Source organism: Engystomops pustulosus, chromosome 1, assembly GCF_040894005.1.
Source record: "Engystomops pustulosus chromosome 1, aEngPut4.maternal, whole genome shotgun sequence".
NCBI lineage: Eukaryota > Metazoa > Chordata > Amphibia > Anura > Leptodactylidae > Engystomops > Engystomops pustulosus.
In genome coordinates this window covers 249,799,389-249,825,190 of record NC_092411.1, presented here as the reverse complement: position 1 = coordinate 249,825,190, position 25,802 = coordinate 249,799,389, and the positions used below count along the sequence as shown (strand labels likewise).

The 25,802-nt window shown below is 42.4% G+C and overlaps 1 protein-coding gene across 1 annotated transcript in view; it reads left to right on the top strand.

Annotated features, from left to right (window-relative positions):
- Positions 1–2,387: 2,387 nt before the first annotated feature.
- CEP135 (centrosomal protein 135) overlaps positions 2,388–25,802 on the top strand; it is a 34,889-nt gene continuing 11,474 nt past the window's right edge. Inside the window, exons 1-15 of the mRNA XM_072124064.1 lie at positions 2,388–2,617; positions 6,303–6,463; positions 6,940–7,130; positions 8,566–8,733; positions 9,084–9,225; positions 9,798–9,882; positions 10,016–10,144; positions 10,590–10,805; positions 14,345–14,410; positions 15,469–15,619; positions 15,779–16,002; positions 21,207–21,362; positions 22,291–22,452; positions 22,822–22,899; positions 24,265–24,416. Of these exons, the coding sequence (XP_071980165.1) occupies positions 6,351–6,463; positions 6,940–7,130; positions 8,566–8,733; positions 9,084–9,225; positions 9,798–9,882; positions 10,016–10,144; positions 10,590–10,805; positions 14,345–14,410; positions 15,469–15,619; positions 15,779–16,002; positions 21,207–21,362; positions 22,291–22,452; positions 22,822–22,899; positions 24,265–24,416 (2,033 nt within the window). The 5' untranslated portion in view covers positions 2,388–2,617; positions 6,303–6,350. The remainder of the gene's footprint in view (positions 2,618–6,302; positions 6,464–6,939; positions 7,131–8,565; positions 8,734–9,083; positions 9,226–9,797; positions 9,883–10,015; positions 10,145–10,589; positions 10,806–14,344; positions 14,411–15,468; positions 15,620–15,778; positions 16,003–21,206; positions 21,363–22,290; positions 22,453–22,821; positions 22,900–24,264; positions 24,417–25,802) is intronic.

Genomic DNA, 25,802 nt, shown 5'->3' with positions numbered 1-25,802 from the left:
ACTACCTATGTACTGGGGGCATGTGCTGGAACTACCTATCTACTGGGGCCTAGGGGCATGTAATGGGGCTACCTATCTACCTTGGGCATGTGCTGGTACTACCTATCTATTGGGGAGCATGTGCTATGGCTACCTATCTACTGGATAGCATTTACTGTGACTACCTATCTACTGGGGGTTCATGTGCTATGGCTAACTATCTACTGGGGGAATGTGCTTTGACTACCTATCTAATGGGGGGCATGTGCTGTGGCTACCTATCTACTGAGGGCATGTACTGGGGCTACCTATCTACTGGAGGGTATGTGCGGTGGCTACCTAGTTACTGGGGGCCATGAGATGTGGCTACCAATCTACTGGGGTACCTACTGGGGCAACCTATCTACTGGCAGCATGTTCTGTAGCTACCTATTTACTGGGGGGCATGTCCTGGGGTCACCTATCAACTGGGGGGCATGTGCTGGGGATAGCTGTCTATTTGGGTGCACGTGCTGTGGCTACCTATCTACTGGGGGCATGTCCTGGGGTCACCTATCTACTGGGGGGCATGTGCTGTGGCTACATATTTACTTGGGGCCATGTACAAGGGCTATCTATCTACTAAAGGGGAAGTGCTGTGACTACCCATCTATTGGGGGACATGTGCCTTGGCTACTTATCTGCTGGAAGGCATGTGCATATTGTATGGCTCTCACAGAATTACATTTTAAAATATGCTGTGTTCATGGCTCTCTCAACCCAAAAGGTTCCTGACCCCTGACATAGGGGGTGAGGGTGGCTTATATAATAACCATGATGGGGCTGTTTGATAAGATAAACTAGGGAATATTTTAGGGAACAGGAGACTGTTTTAGTTTCTGAATTTTTAATGCTGCCATGTGAGTTCACTGCAAAGGGGCCCAGTGAGGCTTTGCCGCCCAGGGGCCGCATGAAACCTGGAGCTGACCCTGATGTAATGCAGTGTTCAAAAATATATAACTGTCCAGAAGAAGCGGGAATCGCCGTCTCCTCAGAATAAGCTGCCATGTATTGTCCTCCCTACCTACCTACACTACTAACACCAATGTTTTTGGATTCATGTGAGTATGCTCAATAAAAGAGGAACGCAATTCCACATTTTGGGGGGGGGGGGGGGGGGGCTCGGGGGTTGGTTGTCAGTTCTGTTCTTTAAATACTCTATTTTCCCTGATACTAGTAATTTATAATGGACAGGAAAAAAATCCCAATATACTTCAGCACCTATTTGTAATTTGATTGCGTTGCAGATCACGTCAGAGTTTGATCAGGGTGCGATCAGGGTTTGGTCAGTGAAAAACGCACATTTTGCATCAGAGTGCAATCAGTTTTCAGTCAGAGTTTGTTCAGTGTCTCAGTTTTTCACGCGCGTTTTCAATGCAATTTCAATGCGTTTTCACACGCAGATAACATGTGTGAAATGGACTCAGGACGGAGCTCTATCTTTTCTACGACAATTGATGCGTGAAAAACGCATTGCACTTGCGTGTGTCTCAGAGTGCAACGCGTTTTTGATGCATCTCCATAGACTTGTATGGTGCGTTTTTCACGCGTGTGACTTGCAAAAGTAGAGCATGCTGAGATTTAAACGCGCGTTATAAAAAGTGCGCGTGAAAAAAAATGCAAGTCTGAAAAGACCCATTGATTACAATGGGTCAGAGTGCAATGCAAGTTCTACACATCAAAAGCACGCGCATAACACGCGTGTGAAAAACGCAAGTGTAGAAGGGGCCTAAGTAGAGCCATTCCGTTGCTTTAGATATTTTCGCATCTCTAGTCCTTAGTCCGCTAAGTAAGGTAAAAATTGTTATGATACGTAAAACCATTCCAAAGATGATATCATTTAAAGAAGAGAAGAACAGAAATGTGTTAAGTTACCAATGAAACCAAAGCTTGTGATGTCACGTCTATTGGGCACGTGGTCATTACAGTGACTGGGGCGGAGCTGCGATACTGAGCACGGCCACTATACAATGTACAGCGCAGTGCTTCATAGACTGTGCAGAACCCTTCCACAGCTGATGTGATATTAAAGGGGTTGTCTGTGTGTTTGCAGTGTATGTCTATGTTGGTTATAAGAAATCATTATTCTTCACAATAAATAATACTCTGTACGTGTGTCTGTATGTAGAATGAATATTTCTATGGTGGTCACTACCAAAGAGAGACGTCTGCAGTTTGGATGCGGAGGCGCCATTGCCGAGCCGCTCCTCAGGATCAGATCACACACAGCAGCAGAATGTCCTGATTTCTGCCTGATACATTGGAGTCCATGTAGAGGTCGGGGCTTTGCATTCGTTTATTTCACACACACACGTGGGCGGGGTTACTGTCTGTCATAACAATGGGCGGGCTTTTAGGTTTCCTGGAGGAAGCATGTGACGGACGTTGGATGACGTCACACAGCCGGGGAAGGGTTGCTAGGAGTAACGGGTGCTGCAGGCCCGGCTTCCTGCGCGCCATTTTCAAACCGCGTCTGTGCCCGCCGTCCCCATCCGTCATATCCCATAGTCCCTCAGTGTGACCTCCGGCGTCCATGTCCGTCCCAGGTCAGTAGCTGCCATGAGCCCGCGGTGCCGGTAGACAGCTCCGTCCTGAGCCGGTAGGTCACTTTCCTTATTACATCATCAGCGCATTGCACAGGATTGTGGTGACGTCACACTGAGGCCGGGCTGTGCACCGGGGCCTGCCGTCACGTATACGGGGTATAATTGGGTCAGGGCTCTGTTCACATGTGCCGTGTCCTGTACTAGTAAGGACTGTCCCGGATCTGTCATTAGTTTATACAGAAGAGGAGAATCGCAACAGCGGGTGTGAACGCTGTTTAAACCTCTGTTCAGACCAGGTCACTCATCTGGGAGTAAAGATCCACTGATCAGCTGCTTCCAGGAGACTCTGGGGTTAATATTGAAGTTCCCAAATGCGTGTCCCCCACCTGTCTGATATTGATGGTCCCTCTAATCTGTACAGTGGGAAAAGCTCCTGACATCTAAGTATGTAGATGATATATCCCCTTACATGAGATATACCCAGCTGGTGTGAACAGCGCCTTATACTGCAGTGATCTGCAGGGACACACTACACGGCTTAATAAACCATCATGAAATCCAGCAGCTGTCGTCTTCTCTCATTATATATCTGCTTTTCCTTTTCTTCTCTACCAAATCTATACCTTTACGGAAATCTACTTTTGGAAATTCCTCGATGCAGCTGCAGAAATAAAGATTTAATTCTTAAATATGCAAATTAATGTCAGAGGCTACTGGGGACGTGGAGTAGCCCAAGTCAGCTTTGGGGCAAAGGTTACTTCACGTCCACAGTAGCCTCTACGCGTCCCTACCCGTTCTTCTAGTGCAGTGGTGGCGAACCTATGGCACGGGTGCCAGAGGTGGCACTCTGAGCCCTTTCAGTGGGCACTCAGGCCTTCACCCCAACACATAGTTTGCAAGCTAAGTCTCAAGGCTTTCTCCTGTGATACAATGCAGCCCAGGACGCACCATGCTCAGGGCTATTTTATGGCTGCCAGAACTACTGGAGGAGCGGGAAGGTTACTGCTAAAAATTGTTATGTTGGCGCTTTGCGACATATAAGTGGGTTTCGGTTGTAGCTTGGGCACTCTATCTCCAAAAGGTTTGCCATCACTGTTCTAGTGCATCACCAGCAGCAGCGCAGTAACTCCTGTTCTGGTGCTGGGGGAGCTCTGTGCTTGTGCAATGGCTCCCAGCGAAACAGGAGCTACGGCACTTGCGCATAGCTAGATTGCTGCTGGAGAGTGTAGAGACGGGTCTGTAGTGGCTACTGGGGTCGTGGAGAGTGGCCTTTGCCCCCAGAGCTCTCTGAGGCTACCCCACACCCACAGTAACCTCTGACATCAATTTCATCTAAGAAGTACTGAAAAATATGATGATGCTGCAGGGATGGGGGATCTACCATGAGTAACCTTTCAGAAAGAAGATTCCCCATAGTGGATTATTTTAAGAGATTCTCCCAAAACCTGAGGTTTTAGGGGGCAGGATATTAGGTAATTTATCAATACACCTTTATTAATAGTTCTGCACTGCTTTTTATTTAATGTGAATCCTCCTGGTTTTTTTTTTATCATCAGTGAGACATAAAATGGCCGTAGATGGAGGGTCATCTCATACTTTCTAACTGTCCATGAACAATTGCCATGCCCTGATCTTTACAATATATTCATGACTACTATCATAAGGTCCTGGAAGGTGGATTGGTACATGGACAGATCACATGACCCTCCATCTGTGGCCATTCTATGGACAGGAAGGCAGAACTATTAATAAATGTATGTTGGTAATATCGCCTATTGTCCTGCCCCTCACACATTGTTAAAAAATAAAACTTTGAGTGGTCACCTCCTTCAAGAGGTTGTTCTCATTTCCAACATTAGGGCTTCTCCACATAGCAGACCCTGTAAGTGATGGGTGTATATCTCACCTCTTGGATCTGTACTGTGTGGAGATTTAGGTGAACCTCTCAAGCGGGTAAGCACCACTAAGTCACCAGCTTCTCTCTACACAGCTGGCTTCTAGGGTCCCAAACATATTCACCACTGCCCTTATGCAGAGCAGTCTGTGTGGGCCTGGTAGACCTGGCTTTACAGTGTAGTGTACTGCCCTCTGCTTCACCAGATGCTTTGCCCATGCGGACCCATCTCCGTGCACCCATAGCACCTTGTAGCTAGATTTCTGCTTGTAGTGGCAGTGGGCAGCGTTGAGGTGAATATGTTTGAGACCCTAACCTCCGCTGTATAAAGGTACGCTGGTGGTTTAGTGCCCATAAATTGCCTGACAGAGCCACTCATAGAGAACATGTCAGGGTGGTTTGTTACTCTCCAGAGTAGCCAAACGCATTCTAATATTTAAAAACGCATGCATCCTGACGCATGCGGTTCAACGCATCCAACACGCCACGTGTGAACACAACCGTAGGGTGATGCCACTTGTGGCGTTTTCAGTTCGTTCAAAATCGCATGTATTTTGACTGTTTTTGTCCGTTTTTCACAATTATCTTAATTAAGATAATTGGGGGAAAAGGGTCAAAAACGCATGCATTTTTTAACAGACTGAAAACGAATACTAAAAAAACACAATCATAACACTATCGTGTGACATCACCTTTTAAGTCCCAAATCGCCCTGTTTGAGCTCTCTGTGGCTGCAATAAAAACCAAAGCTTTATACCTGGCTAGAGGGAGATCTGATGATGTGTATCATACCCATCTGTGTTCTGCAGTGCTGTGATAAGGCTGGAGTAGCACAACCCAGCTTCATTGCCTTTGTGCCGTACCTACAGCGATGACGATGAGAGCTCAGGACCTGGATCGCGTTAATTGTGATCCCGGCTGTTTAACCCTATAGAAGCCGCAGCATCAGCCCTAGTCTGGCCTGGGTAGCGGGCGGTGTCATCCCTATCTTTGTCTGGAGGGGACTGGGGCTGCTGTGAGCACTAGACTCGTCTGGGGGAGACAGGGGCTGGCATGAGCCCTAGCTTTGTCTGGGGTGGATGCTTGTGCCATCGTCAGCCCTAGCTTTGTCTGGGGAGACTGGGTCTGGCGTCAGCCCTTTTCACATCTGGGAGGAAGGGGGGCTGGTGTCATCCCTGTCCTCATCTAGGGGGACCTGGTACCGTTGTCAGCCCTAGTTTCTGTAAACTCGTATGAATAGAAGTATATAACACTGTATGCACCCAGGAGTTATAAATATTTGTAAAAATTCATACTACTCCTGGGCTAAAATACTCAGCAAATAAATGTGAGAGGAGTATTACTGCCCTCCTGGAAAAATGTTAGTGCGACCTCTGCTCTGCCCCATAGAGTCCCATATCGTGCACCAGGCTTGTCAGATGTGTTTCAAGTTAGATCTTTTTTTTTATATATAGTTTGGTGTGTTTGTCCATAACATATATTTATCAATCTGTTACTATTGATTGAATTGAAGAAATGTACAAAATGTATGAAGAGGCTGCAGCTTTTAGTAAGTTTTCTGCATTTCACTTCAGGAACCCCCCCTTCTTGTGTTATTAAATACTAGTTGTAATAAACGGTGTCTGTTCTGCCTTAGTAGGAGGGATGACAGCAGTCGTGTGACTGTGCTCTTCCTCTTAGGAGGCTGGTTTTCTTGATATGTAAGAAGCAGGAAGTTCTCAGCTCCTGATCTATATAGAAAGTGTTACAGACTACTCACTGTACAGACCTCATGACACTTACCATGAGATGGGAGTCTTTTCTCTCCTAGCTCTATGTAAACCGTTCCTTTATCATATTTTTAGACCCTGATCTCGTGATTACAGAAACGTCTTTATGTGAAGATCGCTACAATGACTACCGCGGCAGAACGCAAATTTATCAACCTCCGTAAACGCCTGGACCAACTGGGCTACAAGCAGCCGCTGGGCATTGAGTCATTGCCACTTGTGGAAAAACTCTTCAGGTATCTTGGAGCTGATGTCAGAAATATGCATAGATATTTTGTTTTGAAATGGAAGAACTGCATAAGATACAGGACATGAGACCCAGGCACAGCCCAAAGACGTCACCACAGTGTATATAAAAATACATCTGCTTCTATCAGATGTAGACTCCACGTTCTGGAAATGATGTACAAATCACTTCTGTACACTGTATTTACACAGTCCTCATAATTTTTTTGTAGTCTTTTTTTTTTCGGCTTTTTATTTAGTTTTTTTGTCATACGTTTGTGCATACACTTTATTAGAGGGAATCTACCATCAAAAAACATTATGATAAACCAGGGATCTTTGTGGTTCTATAGAAGTCGCAGCAGTTGGACCCTCGAACTTGCGGCAACCCCTTAAATTCATTCATTGTGAATACAATTATTAGTAAAAGTGTTGTTTTATTTTTTTTGTTTGCATTGACATCCCTCTTTTCCTACACTATATACAGTGACCTTGTGCACACTACAGAAAGTCTTCGCAATACAAAGTTAAACGCTGGAAAAAATGAGAAGGAGAACAAGAATTTTGATTCAGTGATAGAACCTTACAAGGCAGAAAATGCCCGGCTTGTCAGAGAAAACAATGAACTGCACTTAGAGCTCCTGAAGATCAAAGAAGAATCTGATCGCCACATTAAAGGTCAGAGATACCCACTAACAGCTTAGCTCAAAGGTTGTACATGTGGATCCCCACTGATCACAAGAACAGGACCCCCGGCTTCTCACTGATGGCACGATGAGCATGCACACTTCTACACCATTCATTGTATAGGTTTGCAAGGTATATTATCCCTGTGCTCAGCAATTTCCTTTATTTCCATACAATTAAATGGAATGGTAGTGGGCATGCTCGTCCTGCTAATCCACACATCAGTGAGAAGCTGGTGGTCCCGTTCTTGCGACAGATCAGTCGGTCCACACCAATCAGCTAGTAATTTCCTCTGTTGTGGATAGAGGATAATTTATATTCTTGGGACAACCCCTCTAAAGGACATCTACCACCAGGATGAAAGACTGTATGAAAATGAGCCTGAGGGGCTCCAGGCTCCATTAACACCTATGCAGCCTTGATCCCCTCAGGCTCATTTGCATAAAATTCTTCATCCTGGTGGTAGATGCCCTTTAAGTTAAGACAAACTTTTTTGACCCTTCTATTCAAGGTTGAGCTCTTACCGGCTCTTTTCAAGGGGTTGTTCATTTGACAGGTCAATGCTGCAAACTTAGATCACTTATCTCAATAGGATCTCTACAAAGACAGTACGTCACAGACTACTAAGCTCAACAGTGGCATGCTATTAGAATAATGGTGCAACCACACGTACCACTAGTGCTGTCTTTGCACAATGGGGGCTTTTGCAGTGAATCACGTGATCGGTAAGCCATCACATGCGTTTTACTGGAAACGATAATGAGATTGGTCTGGGGCACAGCCCCCTGCGCTAGCACTGCGCTTGGAAACGCAGCACTAGTGATGCGTGTGACCTCACCCTAAAGATTTTCACTGAAGCCAGAGATTTGCAACATCAGCCTGTCCTGAATTTGTGTTCACATAGGGGCAAGTTTACTGAGAAAGTCGGAAACTGCACTAAAAGTGCTATTTCCGTTTATAATGCTGGGTGCAGCAATTCACTAAAATCGTGCTCCAGAAATCATGAATCTGTCGCTCCCCTGCACTGGCCCCACAGAGTTCACCATCTTTTTTGTGGTGCACCTTTAACATACAGCGTGCGACACAATTTACAATTTAAATACATATGGCGCTCAGTCCGAATCAGTTAGACCAACAGTGCGCCCCCTAATTTGTATAACATGGAAACCAGCGCAACTGTACCACAAAAGTGTTGTGTGCGACACAATCACAGCGCAGACACTTCTAAAATACCTGTGCAAGCCGTTTTAGCCATGAAGAAGGTGCACAGTCCGACAAAAGTGCAGCGTGAGACCCTTAGTAATTGGTGTTATGTGTTAATGTGTTAACAAATGCAATAGGTGAATGCAGCCTGATAGTTGCTGCAGGGACAGACAGCAGACCGCCATTCCCTGTAATGTAATCACATTCATTCTTTTTCAAAAAGATTTGAAAGCTACTCTGAGAAAACTTGAGCACCAAACTGCTGACTTGAAATTCCTAAATAACCAGTATGTCCATAAAATCCGCTCAATGGAAAAAGAGAACAAAGCCAAGTCCGAAAGAATTCAGCAACTTCAAGAAAAGAACCTGCAAGCGGTGGTGCAGACACCAGGTAGGTTGTGTACAGCTGGAGTGTAATATGCTAGATAACATTGTGGACATATTCAGATATTTCCTTCAGTTATTGAGAGCCAAAACCAGTAGTGGTCCAACACACAGAACAGGTACAAGTCTTTATATGTAACCTGTACCTTTGAATAGTTGCAGCAAAGATTGTACCTGTTCTGTGTGTTTGACCACTACTGGTTTTATCTCATAATAACTGAAGAGAGTTTTGCACTGGGCCTATAGCTGATACTCCCCATAGCCTCAATCAGTGTCAAATAACTTGTTGGTATATTTGCTTGAAAAATAAAGTGTTATTATTATTTCCTAATGTGACCATTTTTTTTTCTCATGCAGGTGGCAAAAAAAGAAATATTCCCTTTAGGCGCCAGCGTATGCAGATCGATCAACCAATTCCACCCTCAGGAGTAAGTGGACACCCAGTGCCTCAGCCTGAAGATCCATATGTTGCTGATCTACTTCAAGTTGCAGATGACAGGTATGGCTTTTCCTTTCTACATATGAATGCAGCTTAGTTTATTTTATTTTTTTATTTTTTTTAAAGAAAACTTTTAAAGTTTACAGTCTATAACTAATGCTGAAGACAGACTCATATTTTTGTCCAGGCACTACATGGTTTCCTCCAGTCACCCATTCACTTTAGTATACAATTTAAACAGATCACCCTCATCCACACAGCTCTGCACTGTGCTGCAGCTACCTTCATCTTGGTCTACCAGTCTATCTGTATTCTGCCAAATACCTTCAGTTAAAATTTACCCTGCATGCCTATATATGTTGTGCTGACTGGCTCATGCAGCTTTATTTATTTGATAACCTATAATAAATGGCTGAAGCATTGAAGTGGCCTTTTTATCCATAGATTGTCAGCTCTTGTATACAGGGCCTTGAATCCTATTGAGTTGATTACTCTATTTCTAGCTTTATGAATTACTTAGCAATATGATGGAGCTTTATAAATAGTTATATGTCTAGTACATTATATTCTTGTTGTGTAATGTCCTCTTGTAGTAAATGTCCTTTTAATATTGTACCTATTGTGCTTGTCAGGATTAGAGAGTTACAGCAAGACATCACCGCTCTGGAAGACAAGCTGGCGTCCTCGGATAAATCCGTGAAGCACCTCACCCGGCAGGTCCCTATTCCTTCTGCATATTCCACATTGTCAGATCCTCATCCTCTTACATTCCTTGCAATTAGTAGCTGTGATCTAAGCTAATAATAATCTTTTTGTTGTATGAATCATTTGATATGTCTTTCTTATTCAGGTTGAATTGAGGGATAAAGAATTAGAGCGACTGGCGCTAGCACTGGATGGTGGGCGTTCTCACGACATTGTTTCTCTGGAAGCCAGATATAGAAGTAATGAGAAGCTTGTAGCCCATCTGAATCTGCAGGTAGGTTGTGTGTTTTATGGTTGGCATCTATTCTATTGTACCTTAAATATACACCACTATATTAGACACATAGGTGGAAATTTATCAGAAGTGTGGCAACCAATCAGAGCTCAGCTTTCATTTTCCCACAGCTGTTTATAGGATGAAAGCTGAGCTCTGATTGCTTTACATGGGCAACTGGAACAGTTTTAGCTCAGACACTTCTGATAAATCTCCTGCTTAGTTGCATATCTTACAATGTTATGTGGTAGAAATTCTCAATTTTTTTTCCAGAAAGCAGGATACAATTATTAATTAAAAAATGGCATGAAATGTTAAACTATAGTTTGTCTGATTTTCTTTTACTTTTCCCAGCAATGAGATAATGTGACAGGTACTTCACTTGTGGCATTTACAAGAACCTGAAAGAACAGATGTGATTTATTAGTGGTTCCTGTTTTTATAGATAGAATACCTTCAGCAAGCAAACCAAGACCTTGAAAAACGTGTCCAAGATCTCCTAGAGACCAGACAAAATGTCACCAGTGAGGTGGTGAACCTAAGCACCAAAAATGAAGAACTCTGTAAAGAGCTGATGGAGATAGACCAAATGGCCCAGCAGCTGGAGAGAGACAAGGAGCGAGTACTGGTGACGGCAGATGCTGAAATGGAAGAGGCAAAAGTAAGTTAGGTTGCATGGTGTCACTTTATTTTCTTTTCCTTTTAAAGAAGTTTTCTGACAAAATTATTAACAACGTAGTGCAGTAAGACGTACCTGTACGTATTGCTGTGCATGGGGGAGTATGAAGAGGGGTCACGGGCTGATGATGTGCAAAATCCCTAGTAGTATGGCAGTATATGATAGGATCTATCAGACAACCTATTGTTAAAGTTCCCTAGGGAGTTTGAAAAATGGTCAAAGTAAAAAAAAAAAAAAAAAAGTTTTAAAAAAATATAAAAAACTCAAATCACCCCCCTGTTATGAATAAACAGTAAAAATCATAAACACATTAGGTATTGCCACGTCCGAAAATGCCTGATATATCAAAATATAATAACGGTTTCTTCACTGGAAAATAGTGCCAAAAGTTGCAAATTGCATTTTTGGCCATTTTGAAAAACATAAAAAATTTCAATAAAAAGTGATCAAAAGGTTGTACAGTCCTAAAAACAGAAGCATTGAAAATGTCATCAAAAGTCGCAAAAAATGACACCACCCAAGCTCCGTACACCAAAGTATGAAAAAGCGCCAGAAGATGGCAAAATGAAGAATTTTTTTTTTTGTACAGGAGGTTGTAATTTTTGTTATTGTATGAAGACATTATAAAACCTATACAAATTTGGTATCCCCACGATCATATTGACCCATTGAAAAAAGTAGACCTGTCATTTGGGGCGCACAGTGAAAGATGTAAAATCCAAGCCCACAAGAAATGGCGCAAATGTGTTTTTTCCTTATTTTCACTCCATTTAGTTTTTTTTCCCGCTTCCCAGTATACGGCAAAGACTATTAAATACCATCACTATGATGTGCAATTTGTTACGCAGAAAACAAGCCCCATACACCGCTCTTTACATGGAAAAATAAAAAGTTATAGATTTTTGAAGGTGGGGAGTGAAAAATAGATGCAAAAACTAAAGGGCCTGGTCCTTAACCCTTTCACGCTCCGTGGCGGATATATCCGCCACGGAGCGCAGTGACTTAGCGCTCAGTGGCGGATATATCCGCCACGGCGCCTATGCCGGCTCGGCTCTCGGCACCCCAGTGTAACACCCGCGATCGGAGTTGTCTCCGATCGCGGGTGCTTAACCCGTTAAATGCCGCGGTCAGCGCGACCGCGGCATCTAACCTGCATCTGGGGGGTCTTTCCCCCACGATCGGCCCCCCCGAACCGTTTTCGGGGGGCGCCGATCATTGCTATAGCAACTCTGGGGTCCGATCTGGACCCCAGAGTTACTTGCAAGAATTGCCGGTAAGATGGCGTCTGTGACGTCATCTTACTGGCACAGTGCCAGCCTATGCAAGTGTATAGGCTGACACTGCTAATACTCTGCAATACATGAGTATTGCAGAATATTATCATGAAGAAGCAATCAGATGATTGCTTCTTCATGTCCCATGGTATAAAAGTGAAAAAGTAAAAAAAAAAAGTTATTCAATAAAAAATAAAGTCATAAATCACTAAAAATGCCCCAAACTCCCAAAACATATAAAGAGACATATAACTCAAAAAAAGTCTAAATCATAACACAAACCCCACATATATAGTATCACCGCGTCCGTAACAACCCGTAGAATAAAAGTAAATCATTATTGAACCCCCACGATAAACGCCGTAAAAAAAAACTGTTATAAACCCTCCAAAAATTATGATTTTTACATTTTCAATCCCACAAAAAATGCTATAAAATGCGATCAAAAAACCATATGTACTCAGCCATGATACTGGTGCAAAGTACAACGTGTCCCGCAAAAAACAAGCCATCAACCAGCTCCGTAGCCAAAAAAGTAACAATGTTATGCCACTTGGAAGACGGCAATACATAAATGATAGATTTTTCCCCACATTAGGGTTTTGTTTGACAAATTTAGTAAAACGTAAGAAAATATATTCATGTCTGGTATCCCCGTAATCGTATCAACCCATAGAATAAAGATAATATGATTATTAGTCTATACGGTGAACACCACAAAAAAAAAAGTAAAAAATCCAGTACAGAATTGATGCTTTTCTACTCCTGCCCTCAAAAAAAGTTCCTAAATTTTCAACAATAGGTGATACCAACCCCAAAATGGTAACAATGGAAAAAGCATCTCATCCCGCAAAAAAAATGCCGTCACATGGCCCCAATAACGAAAAAGCGAAAATTTTATAGCCTTCAAAAGGGGCCAATGAGGAAACTAAAATCCTGGCAGCTGCAGGGCTCTCCTTCCCTTCTGCGTCTCGCTGTGCGCCCTTAAAACAAGTCACAGCCACATGTGGGGGGTCTTTGTACTCAGGAGAAATTGCAGAACAACTTGTATGGTGGGTTTTCTCTTTTTACATTTTGGAAATGTGTAAATTTTAGTGCTAAATGAACGTATAAGGGAACAATATGACCATTCTAAATTTCCCCTCCATTTTGATTCAATTACTATGAAGATCTCAAGGGGTTAACAATCTTCGTAAAAGCTGTTTCTGATAGCTTGAGGGGTGCAGATTTGAAAATGGGTTGGTTATATAGGGGGTTTTGATGCTAAATATGTAAAATTTCATTCAAAACTGTATTTATCCCCAAAATAGTCAATTCTGAAAATCCGGAAAAGCGATATTCTATTTGTAAGCCGCGTGACATCAAAATAAATTATCCAGACATTTCAGAAATTATGAAAATGTAAAGCAGACATATGGGAAATGTTATTCAGCAACTTATTTAGGTGGTAAATCTATCTGCCTGAAAACGCAATGATTTTGAAAATGGCAAATTTTTCCAAAAATTTATCATATTTTCTTTTTTTTTTGTAAATAAACGCAAAACTTATCAGCCAAAATTTACCACTAAAATGAAGTACAACATGTGGGGAAAAAACAATCTCAGAATCGTTTTGATAAGTAACAGTGTTCAAAAGTTATAACCATATAAAGCGAAGCAAGTCAGAATCCAAAAAATCGGGCTGAGCCTTAAGCTACAAAATGGCTGCGTCCTTAAGGGGTTAAGGGGTTAAAGAGGTTGTCTTGGTAAAGACATTTATGGCATATGTCATCAATGTCTAGTAGATGTGGAAATACTGCATTTTCTGTATTAAAGGGATTGTCCCAAGTTATCCCATAGCCACCGGATAGTAGGTAATAAGCATATCGCTGATTGATATTGCATAGTCTCTTGATGAAACCCCCATCCAGAGAATGGTTCCCCAAGCAAACCAGAGAACAAGTGTCCTGTGGAGGAGCAGGTCGAGCATAGTCACTCAGTGAAAGGGAATACCAAATACTGTGTTCGGCTATATTTGTCAATCCCATACAACTAAATGGGATGGCAGGACATATGCTTAATCTGCCACTCCTCCCATTGGTGAGAATGGAACCCCTTTTATTCACATTGCTGGGGGGTCCATTCTCTTGACCCTCCCCAATCAGCTAAAAAAGTTGCAGCAACGCCTTCATTTATTATAGTAACACTTATCAATTTGGTAAATACTCAGGAAACTGACCCCAAAGCTACATTTTTGTATTATTACAGAATGAAATAAAGAGGCTTCACCTTGAAATGAGCAAACTTGAAAGTGCCTTATCTCAGTATAAATCGGTAAGTTATTAGAACACCTATAGATACAAATATATGAATATACTGAGCGAGATTTATCAGATAAGTCTGAGGAAAAACTGTTCTAGGTGCCCATGGCCTATCAGAGATCAGCTTTAATCTCATAAACAGCTGAGGGCAAATGAAAGCTGAGCTCCTAACAGTTCTGCTCTCAGACACTTCTGATACATCTCCCCCAGCAGAGGTCGCATTAACGCCTCACCACGCGTCATAGACGCGTGATGAGGCGCCATTACCCCCCAAAATAATTGCCATGCGTAAAGTTACCTACGTTTGTGATCGACGCAGTGCCGGGTGAGTGTGTGCAGTGTTCTGTGTGAGTGTAGTGTGTTCAGTGTTCTGTGTGCAGTGTTCTGTGTGAGTGTAGTGTGTTCAGTGTTGTGTGTGCAGTGTGAGTGTTGTGTGTGCAGTGTGCTGTGCGGCGAGCGAGCGTGTGCTGTGTGTACGGTGTATAACCAAAATTTTCATACTCCTCCTCGGGTAAAAATACTCCTCAAAAATGGTGAGAGGAGTATTTTTACCCTTCTGGAAAAATGTTAGTGCGACCTCTGTCCCCCAGTGTTCTTAAGATTTCTAATCCTTTACATATTATACACGATGCACCAAATGTATATTTTATGTTAAATTCTGGCTTGCTGGTGTTTAGATAAAATCCACACTCTTATGGCGTAGTCATTTGGTTATATTTTCTCTCACTTTTCTGTAGATTGTTCCTTCCATCCTCCGATTATACAGAATAGTGTTTACATTCTTTCTTTCCTCCTTTTAGTGAGTGTGTCACTCCTTCTACTTTATCCCTATGACATTGCTCCCTATATTTGTGTTGTGATCCTTATTTTCTGTAGATAAAACGGCCCCAGTGTGCAGGAGAGGTACGCTGGAATTATCTGTTTAGGTCACAGTAAAAGCGCTAAAGGGAACTAGACATTTTTCTGATACAATTCTGATACAATTCGATTAATTCAGCGTGCTGTAGTTACCTGCGCAATATAGGTTTATAACATTTTTAAGATTAATTTATTTATGACACATTTTTTTAGGATCTAAGTTCTTGTGAATTTGAGAAAAATAAGCTAGCTGATGAGTTAGAGATCAGAAAGGATGAATATCGCAAATTAGAGTCTCTTCTGAACCACACAGAGAATGAAAAACAGCGCCTTTGTAGTAAACTTGAAAAGCAGATGGTCACAGGTGAGTCCTTGAGTCCTTCTGTGTTGTTTTATGGAGTTTGTATGGTTTGTATGTGCTTGCTCCTGTAGATTAGACCTCTTTTTAGGGATGTTAAGCAAATATCTGAGAGGAAATCTCATGTGCATTAAAATATTGACCCTATTATTCTTCCTTTTCTAGAAAGGGAGTTGGTTCTGGAGATTGAAAGAATGCGAACACAACATGGCATTTTGCGAACGGACCGTTCACCTTCTCGGCTAGATTCATTTGTAAAATCCTTGGAAGAAGAAAGAGACCGTTATAGGATGGAGATGCAGAAACTAGAGCGAGTAGTGAATCTAAAATCCAGCACCCAAACTAGTTCCATACAGGATAACAGCAGAACACCGAGTTCCCCAGAAAAGGTGAGTCTGTAAGCACCATATAGAAAAAGATAATCAGAGCTCAGCTTTTGTTTTCACAGTCGTTTATAAAATAAAAGCTGAGATCTGATTGGTTGACATGGGCAACTAGAACAATTTTGCTCTCGGACAATTCTGATAAATCTCTCCCATAACTCATTTCTTTTAATAAAATGATCCATCTCCTCCTGCTTAGTTGGCCAATCTGTAGATTTTGTATTTTCCCCTTTCACCACGACAGCACCACCTGAGAGAGAGGGATCCGCCCCCATGGACAGGAAACCTGAGCATAAAAAGGACACGCCTCTCTCCAAGCCTCAGTGTGGTTTCCTGTCCCTGACGGGAACCTGAGTGTGAAGAGGATAACTACCTGGTGCCTGTCTGACGGCAGGTACTAGGGTTTGATCCCGGCCGGTGAGCTGGTGATCATCCAGATCAGGAGTCCTGATTCTGGTCCAAAGCAGTACAGGCGAGGTGCTGCGTGTCAAGGCTGAATGTCTGCAGTGAGGACAGTTGCCATAGTATGTGACCTAGCCCCAGAAACAACATGTGGTGGGGACTAGAGTGCGCCTGTTCTTGGTTTCCTGCTGCACGCTGCAGACCCCAGTGTGGGAGCAGGTGTGCAAGGAGACGGGTCCGGCGTCTCCAGAAGCAGGATTCGAAGTTGCGTGGTGTGACTCCTCCTCTCCAGACACACCTCACTGGTTGTGAAAGGTTGTGCGCTGGCAGGACAGGACTTCTGGCGCGGCGGGACTGGTGATCCGTACAGGAATCCCGCACAGAACACACCTCCAGAGGGATTGGGTTGTGTCTGTAGAACTGAGCTGATGAGCTCAGGAGGCTGAAGAGGTGCTACTTAAATTCTGTCGGTAAGCATGCTCTGAATTATGGCCTATGAATGTCCCTTCCAGCTAAGGGCAGCAAGGAGGACCTCTGCACCCGTATGAGAGCTCCGGGTGGTAAGTCTACTTTTCTTCTATTACACTCATGATGTGTAGAGTGTATTTGGATTCTGGTAACATGTGGACACATTGGAATGGGAAAATGGTCTGTAATCCCAGTCAGTAGATCAGGTTACAGTTTGATTAATTACCACGGCAGGCTCAGTTAATTGGATAACGACTTGCAGGTTAGTCTCTCTTCCCAGTGTGTAGAGAAGCTCAATGCTAAGGTAAAACACACTTTACTGTTAGTTTGAGTTGTGAATGTCGAACTGAACAGAGAAGCTCAGAAGGCTGAAGAGGTGTTACGTGAATTGTCAGCAAGCATGCTCTAAATTATGGCCTTTGAGTGTCCACTACAGCTGAGAGCAGCAAAAAGGGACATCTGCACCTGTATGAGAAGTCTGGGTGATTCAGTTAATTTTCTAATGGCTTGAAGGTTAGCCTCTCTTCCTGGTGTGGGGAGAGGTGAAGTGCTGAGGCACCACACAGAGCACATGGTGGCTTCTCAGCTATCCTGAGGTTTAAGACTAGAGCCACATGATGCTTTCATAAAGCATTGATTGAACCAAGCCAGTCCAGTAATTGTAGGTGGTGACTTGAGCGCCAGTGCACTGAAAGATGGGATTCCTTACTAAGGTGAGCAATTGTCCCATAGGCATAGAAGATATTGTAAATTATGCCTGAATCCTTGCTGGGAGCAGTGGTTCCAGAAACCAGGCAAGTAATAGTGGCTAAATACCATAATCTTTGCTGGGAATAGTGATTCCTCAGATACATAAGCCACTGTGTTTATGCTGAATTCTAGAAGCAGTGGTTCCACATGTACGCAAGGTAATGAGAATGATTACATAATCCTTGCTGTGAGCACTGGTTCCACAACTACCCAAGGTAATGTGAATAATAACACAATCTTGGCTGTGAATAGTTTCCACGTCCACCCAGGATACACAAGGCAAGGTGGATAATGACATAATCCTGACGGTGAGTGGTAGTTCCACAAATACCCAAGGTAATGTGAATGGTTACATAATCCTTGCTGTGAGCGCTGGTTCCACAACTACCCAAGGTAATGTGAATAGTTACATAATCCTTGCTGTGAATAATTGTTTCCACAGATACACAAGGCAAGGTGGATAATGACATAATCCTGACGGTGAGTGGTAGTTCCACAAATACCCAAGGTAATGTGAATGGTTACATAATCCTTGCTGTGAGGGGTAGTTCCACAACTACCCAAGGTAATGTGAATGGTTACATAATCCTTGCTGTGAGCGCTGGTTCCACAACTACCCAAGGTAATGTGAATAGTTACATAATCCTTGCTGTGAATAATTGTTTCCACAGATACACAAGGCAAGGTGGATAATGATATAATCCTGACAGTGAGTGGTAGTTCCACAAATACCCAAGGTAATGTGAATGGTTACATAATCCTTGCTGTGAGCGCTGGTTCCACAACTACCCAAGGTAATGTGAATAGTTACATAATCCTTGCTGTGAGGGGTAGTTCCACAAATACCCAAGATACACAAGGAAAGGTGGATAATGACATAATCCTGACCTTGAGTGGTAGTGAATGGTTACATAATCCCGGGTGTGAGTGGTGATTCCACAACTACCTGAGTTGTTTCCACAGATACACAAGGCAAGGTGGATAATGACCTAATCCTGGCTGTGAGCACTGGTTCCACGAGCTAAGGTGAAGGGTATCAGAGTCCTTGCTCCGTGCGGTTGTTCTACTAGGGAGCAAGATAGGGTGAATAGTGTCAGAATCCTTTCTGATAGGATATGCTCCCTGCATTGGATGTTTTGCCGGTACAGCAGGCTCCAAATATCAATGTGTACTCGAACTTGGGGTGGTTTTTCCCAATGGGAAATGATTCCTTGATGGTTGTCAGCTCATTGGTTTAAACCCAACATTCTGCCTCCCTTCAAAGTCTTGCAGTCTTAAGGGTAGAGCAAGTCAGAATGATGGTCTTTGATGGTACAGCGTCCACATATTCAGGTTGTGCAGATATAAGCAATATATATTGCAGATTCTAAGCAGATTCTGTCCATTCATTCATCAGTACTACATTGTATCTAGGGAAGCTTTCTCCCAATTTGTGGAAAAACTGTCCCTTCTTGTAGGAAGGTTTTAAAATAGATATTAAAAAAAAAAAAAAAAAAAAAAGGTTTTACAATCTGGGTCTTCAGGCCAGCCGTGTCCCTCCTAGTTCTGATGGCCTCTATACTAGCCTTACCAGTTAAATCTTAAGACCACTAAAACTTGTGTTCTGCAAGAATGGTACAGGCTGTAATCCTCATTGGACTGTCTAGTGGTCAGACCTCTGGAATCAGAACAAAGTGCTGTCAGGATTCCAGAAGAGGTTTTTATATTTATTTTATATGCTGTCCATTTTTGGTGTTGGAACCTAATTAAGAGGTTCAGTTTTCAGAGAATCTGGAATCGGTCAAAAGCAGTCAGTCCCAAAGTACTGAAGATTAAAACAATCAACTGTAATTCCTTTGACATAGATTGCTCCCTGCTTGTTCATGTAAACAAAGAATCAGACAATGAAGGGAAATGCTCTGTGACATGTTCCTTTGGAATGTCTTGTTTAGATAGATCTGGAGAACCTTTGTCATATGTAGATCTCTAATTGATTGGGGACATTTTAATATTCTCAAATATTAACTTTTCTCTGGGGGGGAACATTCAGCTTTCTGGTTAGAAGATTGACATATAATCCTGGAGGATTAGGTCATAAGGGCAGTCTCTACATTAGGGCCACAGTAGGATGTCTCTACTCACAAGAAATCTGCCTAATTTATGGCAAGTATCCCAAGTATTTGGGATTTGGCCTCCACCATTTTTCACTGGTCTTACAGTATAGTTCTTATGTGCCTTGGTACCAATCCAGAAAAGCAAATAGTCAGTTTATCCGGTAGTCTAGACCTTTATAAAGAGTAGTGCCTCTTGTTTGATCAAATATGTGTCCATTCTGCGCAACCACTACTGCGTAAATGACAAGGTTTAAATAGAACAAATTGGTAAGAACAGTCTTTTCCAATTAGGATTTGAAGCCAGTACGGTATGGATGTCTCCATGGTTGCATGATCTATTGGAATGGAAGTCCTGCTGTCTTTATCCCTCCCTGAATTCTTTTCTCTGTTAATCTCTCAGGTGGTGCTGTCGTGGTGAAAGGGGAAAATTGAAATTACTTACCGGTAATTGTGTTTCCTAGAACCACGACAGCACCATGGTAATTCCCACCCTGGTGTTCTGGTTATCTGGCGATGGTTATCACAAACAGAAAGAGGGGATTGGTGTATGTTAAAGATATTATTTGAAAAGTTAATGAAAACGTCTCCTTTGGGTCTCTGTAAACCACTGAGGCTTGGAGAGAGGCGTGTCCTTTTTATGCTCAGGTTTCCTGTCCATGGGGGCGGATCCCTCTCTCTCAGGTGGTGCTGTCGTGGTTCTAGGAAACACAATTACCGGTAAGTAATTTCAATTTTCCTGCTGATTCAACCACTTACGATGGCCTAGACACATGGAATGTACTGTGTGGGGTCTTAAAACACAAATGTCTCAGTCGGAGTTAAAGGATTTCTTTTGTTATCCGTGTAGCACAGACAACACATATCTATTACTATTAAAGAGTAATCCATTGAGAGTCTGACGCCTATAAAGTGGAATCCATCTTTGTCCACTGCTGTAAGCAACACAGAACTGAGGCAGAAGACCAGTGGCCGGTCCAGGTGACTGCAGCCGAGGCTTCAAGAGGGAATTGCATGTGAGCTGCAGTAACACAGTTTGGCTACTACACAGGGAGCAGAGCTATTCTTCTGTTCTCAGTGTTACATTTGGGGCCAAAGGAAAACAGAATTAACCCCTAATTTGGCGTTCCATCAAATGGATGCCATCACTGCCTTATGGACTCCACTTTGCCAGGATTGGTGATGAGCGAACCCAGTGAGGTTCCGGTGCTGGCTCCTGCATGCTACCTTTTTCCTGAGGATTGTTGCTCCCTGTGATATCGGAGAGCAACAACCTTTAGGAAAATGGCAGCACGCTGGAGCTGCCAGCATATTTAGGAGACGTGCACACAGGTGTTTAAACAGACGCCGAACATTTGTGGGTTTGCTCATCTCTAGCCAGGATGTATATTCCTGTGTGCTGGATTTTTCCTCCCATGAAATCTGCTACAGAATTGTTAGGGTATAGTAACGGTTTAATTTTTTTAAAGAATTTTTGTTTATTTATTTTTTGCTGTTTAGGACCCAGGATACAATGCATCCCTAAGGCGTCTCACCAGGGAAAGAGACGATCTCCAGAGCATGTTAGATAGATTCGAAAAACACATGGTTGAGATCCAGTCCAATGTCAAGGTGCTGACAATGGAGAGAGACAAGTATCGAGCACTTTACGAGCAGGTAAGGTTGAAACTCCATTTTTATTTTGCTGCTGACAAAACATTGCACTTCAAATTAAAATGAATTAGATTCTGCCTAATCAAAGTTGTTGTAAAAAAAAAAACCATAATTGAATAGTTATTTTTAATTACCATTATTTTGTATTCGTACAATGAAAACTAGAAGCAATAATTACAGATGAATACATAAACCTGCCATAAAATCCAAATGCCATTTTTTCCATGTTCTGAAAGCTGCCAAATATGATATTAAGGGGTTGATCACTAATAAGAAACTTTACCAGGGTAATTGGCCTAATAATAGGATCACTAATATTGTTTCTACCATCTTAAAGTTTTTTTCTGTTGCAGGTGGGAGGCGCAGGTCCTTTAAAGCCTAGACAGTAGGACTCGGGTCTTCCTGTAATGTCCTGCTGGCTTCTGGCTTATGTAGGAGGCTTATGTTCATTATTGTATGCACGCCATATCAATGGTATGAGAGGAATGGAGATGTCCTTGGCCTCCCACTAGTGGTGTTATGATGGAGGGGTACTAGTAATGACTGCATGTACCCCCTGAATCCACTAAAAGTCAGCAACTCACAGGACGTAAAAGGGAGTCCTGATTCCTGCTGCTGGTGGTAAATCTTATTAGCAGCCAACCCCATTAAGTAAAGGGCAAGGCAACCCAAAAATTAGGCTTCAGACAATTCCTTCCTTGCTGTAAATATGAACAAGCATGACCTGGGATTGTAACTGTCCCTTAATAAGGATGAGTATCTTCAACTAGTAAAGGGACAGTGATCCATTTTATAGGACACAGGAGCCAGGGAATCCTCTATCAAAGCCTATGGAGCCTTTGTGGTTTTTCATTATCTATTAATCTTTCTTATAGAGACCTTAAATACGATTTCTCTTTTAATAAAATATTTTAAATCTGCTTATTTTTAGGGTCAGAATGAGCTGACAATGACTAAACGAGACTTGTCTCCTCTCCGCAAGAGCGCATCTTCAGTTAGTGAGCTGCGCCATCTAGAGGAGGAAAGAGATCTGGTCCATTCAGACTTGCGGAGAGTTCAGGAGGAGAATGATGGACTGAGAGACAAAATAAAGGTGAATATGTTTTCCTTTGTGTTTTATACAATACACATTTCTAACTTTATAATAGCTAATGATGATCATATTTATCAAGAAACCCAAATAAACTATTCAGGTTCAACTTCTCTTATAACCGTGTGTTGTGCCGTTGCCTTGTAAGGGGCGAGTTCACAAATAGGTTATTTCATTATTTTTTTGCTTTGTTATTGTGGACCACTACCACGTGTGCTCAATCACAACTTGCGCAAATCTGCCCATGATACTATCTCTCCATGTAGTCTTCACTCTGGTTTTGTCTCACAATTACCAGTACAAAAAGCAATGAGATGTGATTTCTCTTATGTAGCGATCTTGCATGCATTACTCCCATATGTTTACCTACAGGTTCAGCAGGAGGTGTCCGCCTCAGAGAGGTTTAAGCTCGCCCAGAAGATTGGGGACTTAGAAAGTACAATACAAATGGTAAGTCCTAAATAATGGGATGTTTATTAACCGTAGTAGTGCAAGGGTAAAACCCCTGGAGGATATTACACTTTGTGGGGGACATTTATCATACAACGGCGCTTGATGCTCTGATGTAAGATGAAAGCCACACCCCTCTGCATCCTCCGTATACATTAAGAGGGTCCTGTCTTCTGATGTATCTGGTGACCGACTGCGTAGATTTACAATCCTATGATGGGCACTTCTTGGCTTAGAATTGTGCTTTAACCAGAAAACATCATTCATGAACGGTGACCCACTGGCTATAGTAAGTTCATTCCTGTGCCAGCCCACTCTGCTGCTGGCCACGCCCCCTTGACACCCACTATGGCATGAAGGGAAAAAATAATCACAATGCCTTTTGGATAGCATTTCATGACTTGTACGCCAGAAAACTGGTGTACTGGCCCTGGTAAATCTCCCCTGTGTGTTTAATGAAAAAGTCACAACAGATGTGGACATGAAATTTAACCCCTTGTCACTGCTGCCCTTTTTCATTTTTGTTTTTTGCAAAATTTTTATAGAGATGAGCTCGATTTCTGCATAGCAATTTGTACTTTTGTAACCTAGTATTTGTATTTTGTAAACATACATATATTTTTTTTAAAGCATATTCTGAAACCAATCATTTTTTTCATACTTCAATGTATATTTTTTGTGGGAAAAGCTGACGTTGTGCTTGCTGCCATTTTTGGGACTGTACAATCTTTTTATGAATTTTATAAGTTGCAAAATAGCCATTTGGCGATTGGTGAGCCCTCTCCATACACCCCTTGCCTCAGGACACAAATACATTATGTGGTTAATCCCCATTTACTGAAAAATAGATAAAATAAAAGTTATTCAAAATTCAAAAAATTCAAATGATCCTCTTTCCCTAGAACTGATAAATACAGTAAAATTCATAAACACATTAGGTATCACAAACATCCCAAAATGTCCAATCCAGCTAAATATAATAACCATTATTCCCGGCATTTAACCCTGTAATGAAAAATAGCGCCCAAATAAAACCACACGACACCATGACACCACACACAGCTCCGTACACCAAAGTATTAAAAAGTTAGTAGCGTCGGAAGATGGCAAAATAAGGATTTTTTTTTTTCATTTTTGTAAATGTATGATTTACTTAAAAAACATTCAAATTTGGTATCCCTGTAATCGTACCAACCCAAAGAATGAAGAAGACACTCCATTTGCGGCACAAAGTGAAAGCTGTACTCCCCACCTTCAAAAATATATGAAGGGCCTCAGCGTTAAGGGGATCATATAACTGCCTGTGGACACTATTATGTCTTTGTCACAAATGACTCAGCATCTGTTTTTCCATTTGCTTTTTAGTTGGAAACTGAACGGTTTGAGCTAAAATCCACAATTTCTGAATTGAAGGAAAAGATCTCATCTTTAGACAATGTAAATCGGTCACAATCTATTACGTTGGCCCAGACTCAGGATGACTCTTCACAGTACATAGCCGAATTATGTTCCTTAAGGTTAGTCTGCATTACTACCAAATGTCTCATATATTGTGTAATTTTTTGCATGTGATTTGTTTATTAGAAATCTGATGTTTTCCACTACACATTAATGGGGCTGCAGATTCGCCCTTCTCATGTATAGGATAGAAATGTAGGTCTGAACTCACACACATGTAAAACTGCTCTAAAAGTTAAAAGCTGTCAGGCAAACTTATTTGACCTACAACTATTCCTCCCAACCCACATGACCACTGTAAGATGCCTCACATAAGGTAGATGGATGGTTCCATTGTACTTTATTGGGGAGATTTATTACGACTGATGCATCATGTTACTAATCCCCACATACTGAAAGGCAGGGGCGTAACAAGGAAAGGCTGGGCCCCAAAGCAGATTTCTGGATGGGGCCCCCTTCCCCTTAAAAAAAATACATACATATTTAGGCTGGATTCACATAAACATCGCGTCTCACCCCTCCCCTCTCCATAGAGAATAGAGCTGCATGGTTCTTACGGCCAAAGATGGAGCACACTATCTCTTTTGTGGCCACGGCTCGAAACAGTGAATACTTATGCTCACCGTACCATGCCCAGGTGCTATAGATGCATATGAGGGAAGTATATCCGGCAGCAAATTTGCGGCAAGATATACGTCCCCCATACGTTCTTGTTCCCTTAGGCTGCATTCACACTACAGTATGGGGGACGTATATACGGCCGATATACGTCCCCCATACACTTCTATGGGCTCGCGGCGCCCTACGGGAGCGGTACGGTGCAGCACACGTGCGGCACCGTACCGCTCCGTAGCCCGGGAAAAGAAAGGACATGTCCTATCTTTTCCCGTATTACGGCTCCGCGGCCATACATCGCTATGGAGAGGGGCGGGGGTGAGCTACGCTCACCTCCTCCTCCTTTTGCCGTGTGCACGCCGTGCTACGGTGCGGCGGGTACACGGCAGTGTGCATGTAGCCTTACAGACATGTTATACATGACACTGACCATATATACACATACATGCAGTATAAAAAACCATATACACACATGCTGCATATACATAAAAAATATACACACATACAGCAAATCCACATTCAGTATGTACAGCATACACGCACTCATTCAGTATGTAGAGCATATGCAAACATACCATATAGACAGCACATACAAAAACGCCCAAAAATCATACATATATGCGTGTATAAATACAGTATTTGCATCTATGCATATATTCACAGTATATGCACGTATACACAGTATATGCACGTATACGCACGTATGCATATATATACGTATACACAGTATATGCATATATATATACGTATACACAGTATATGCATATATATATACGTATACACAGTATATGCATATATATATACGTATACACAGTATATGCATATATATA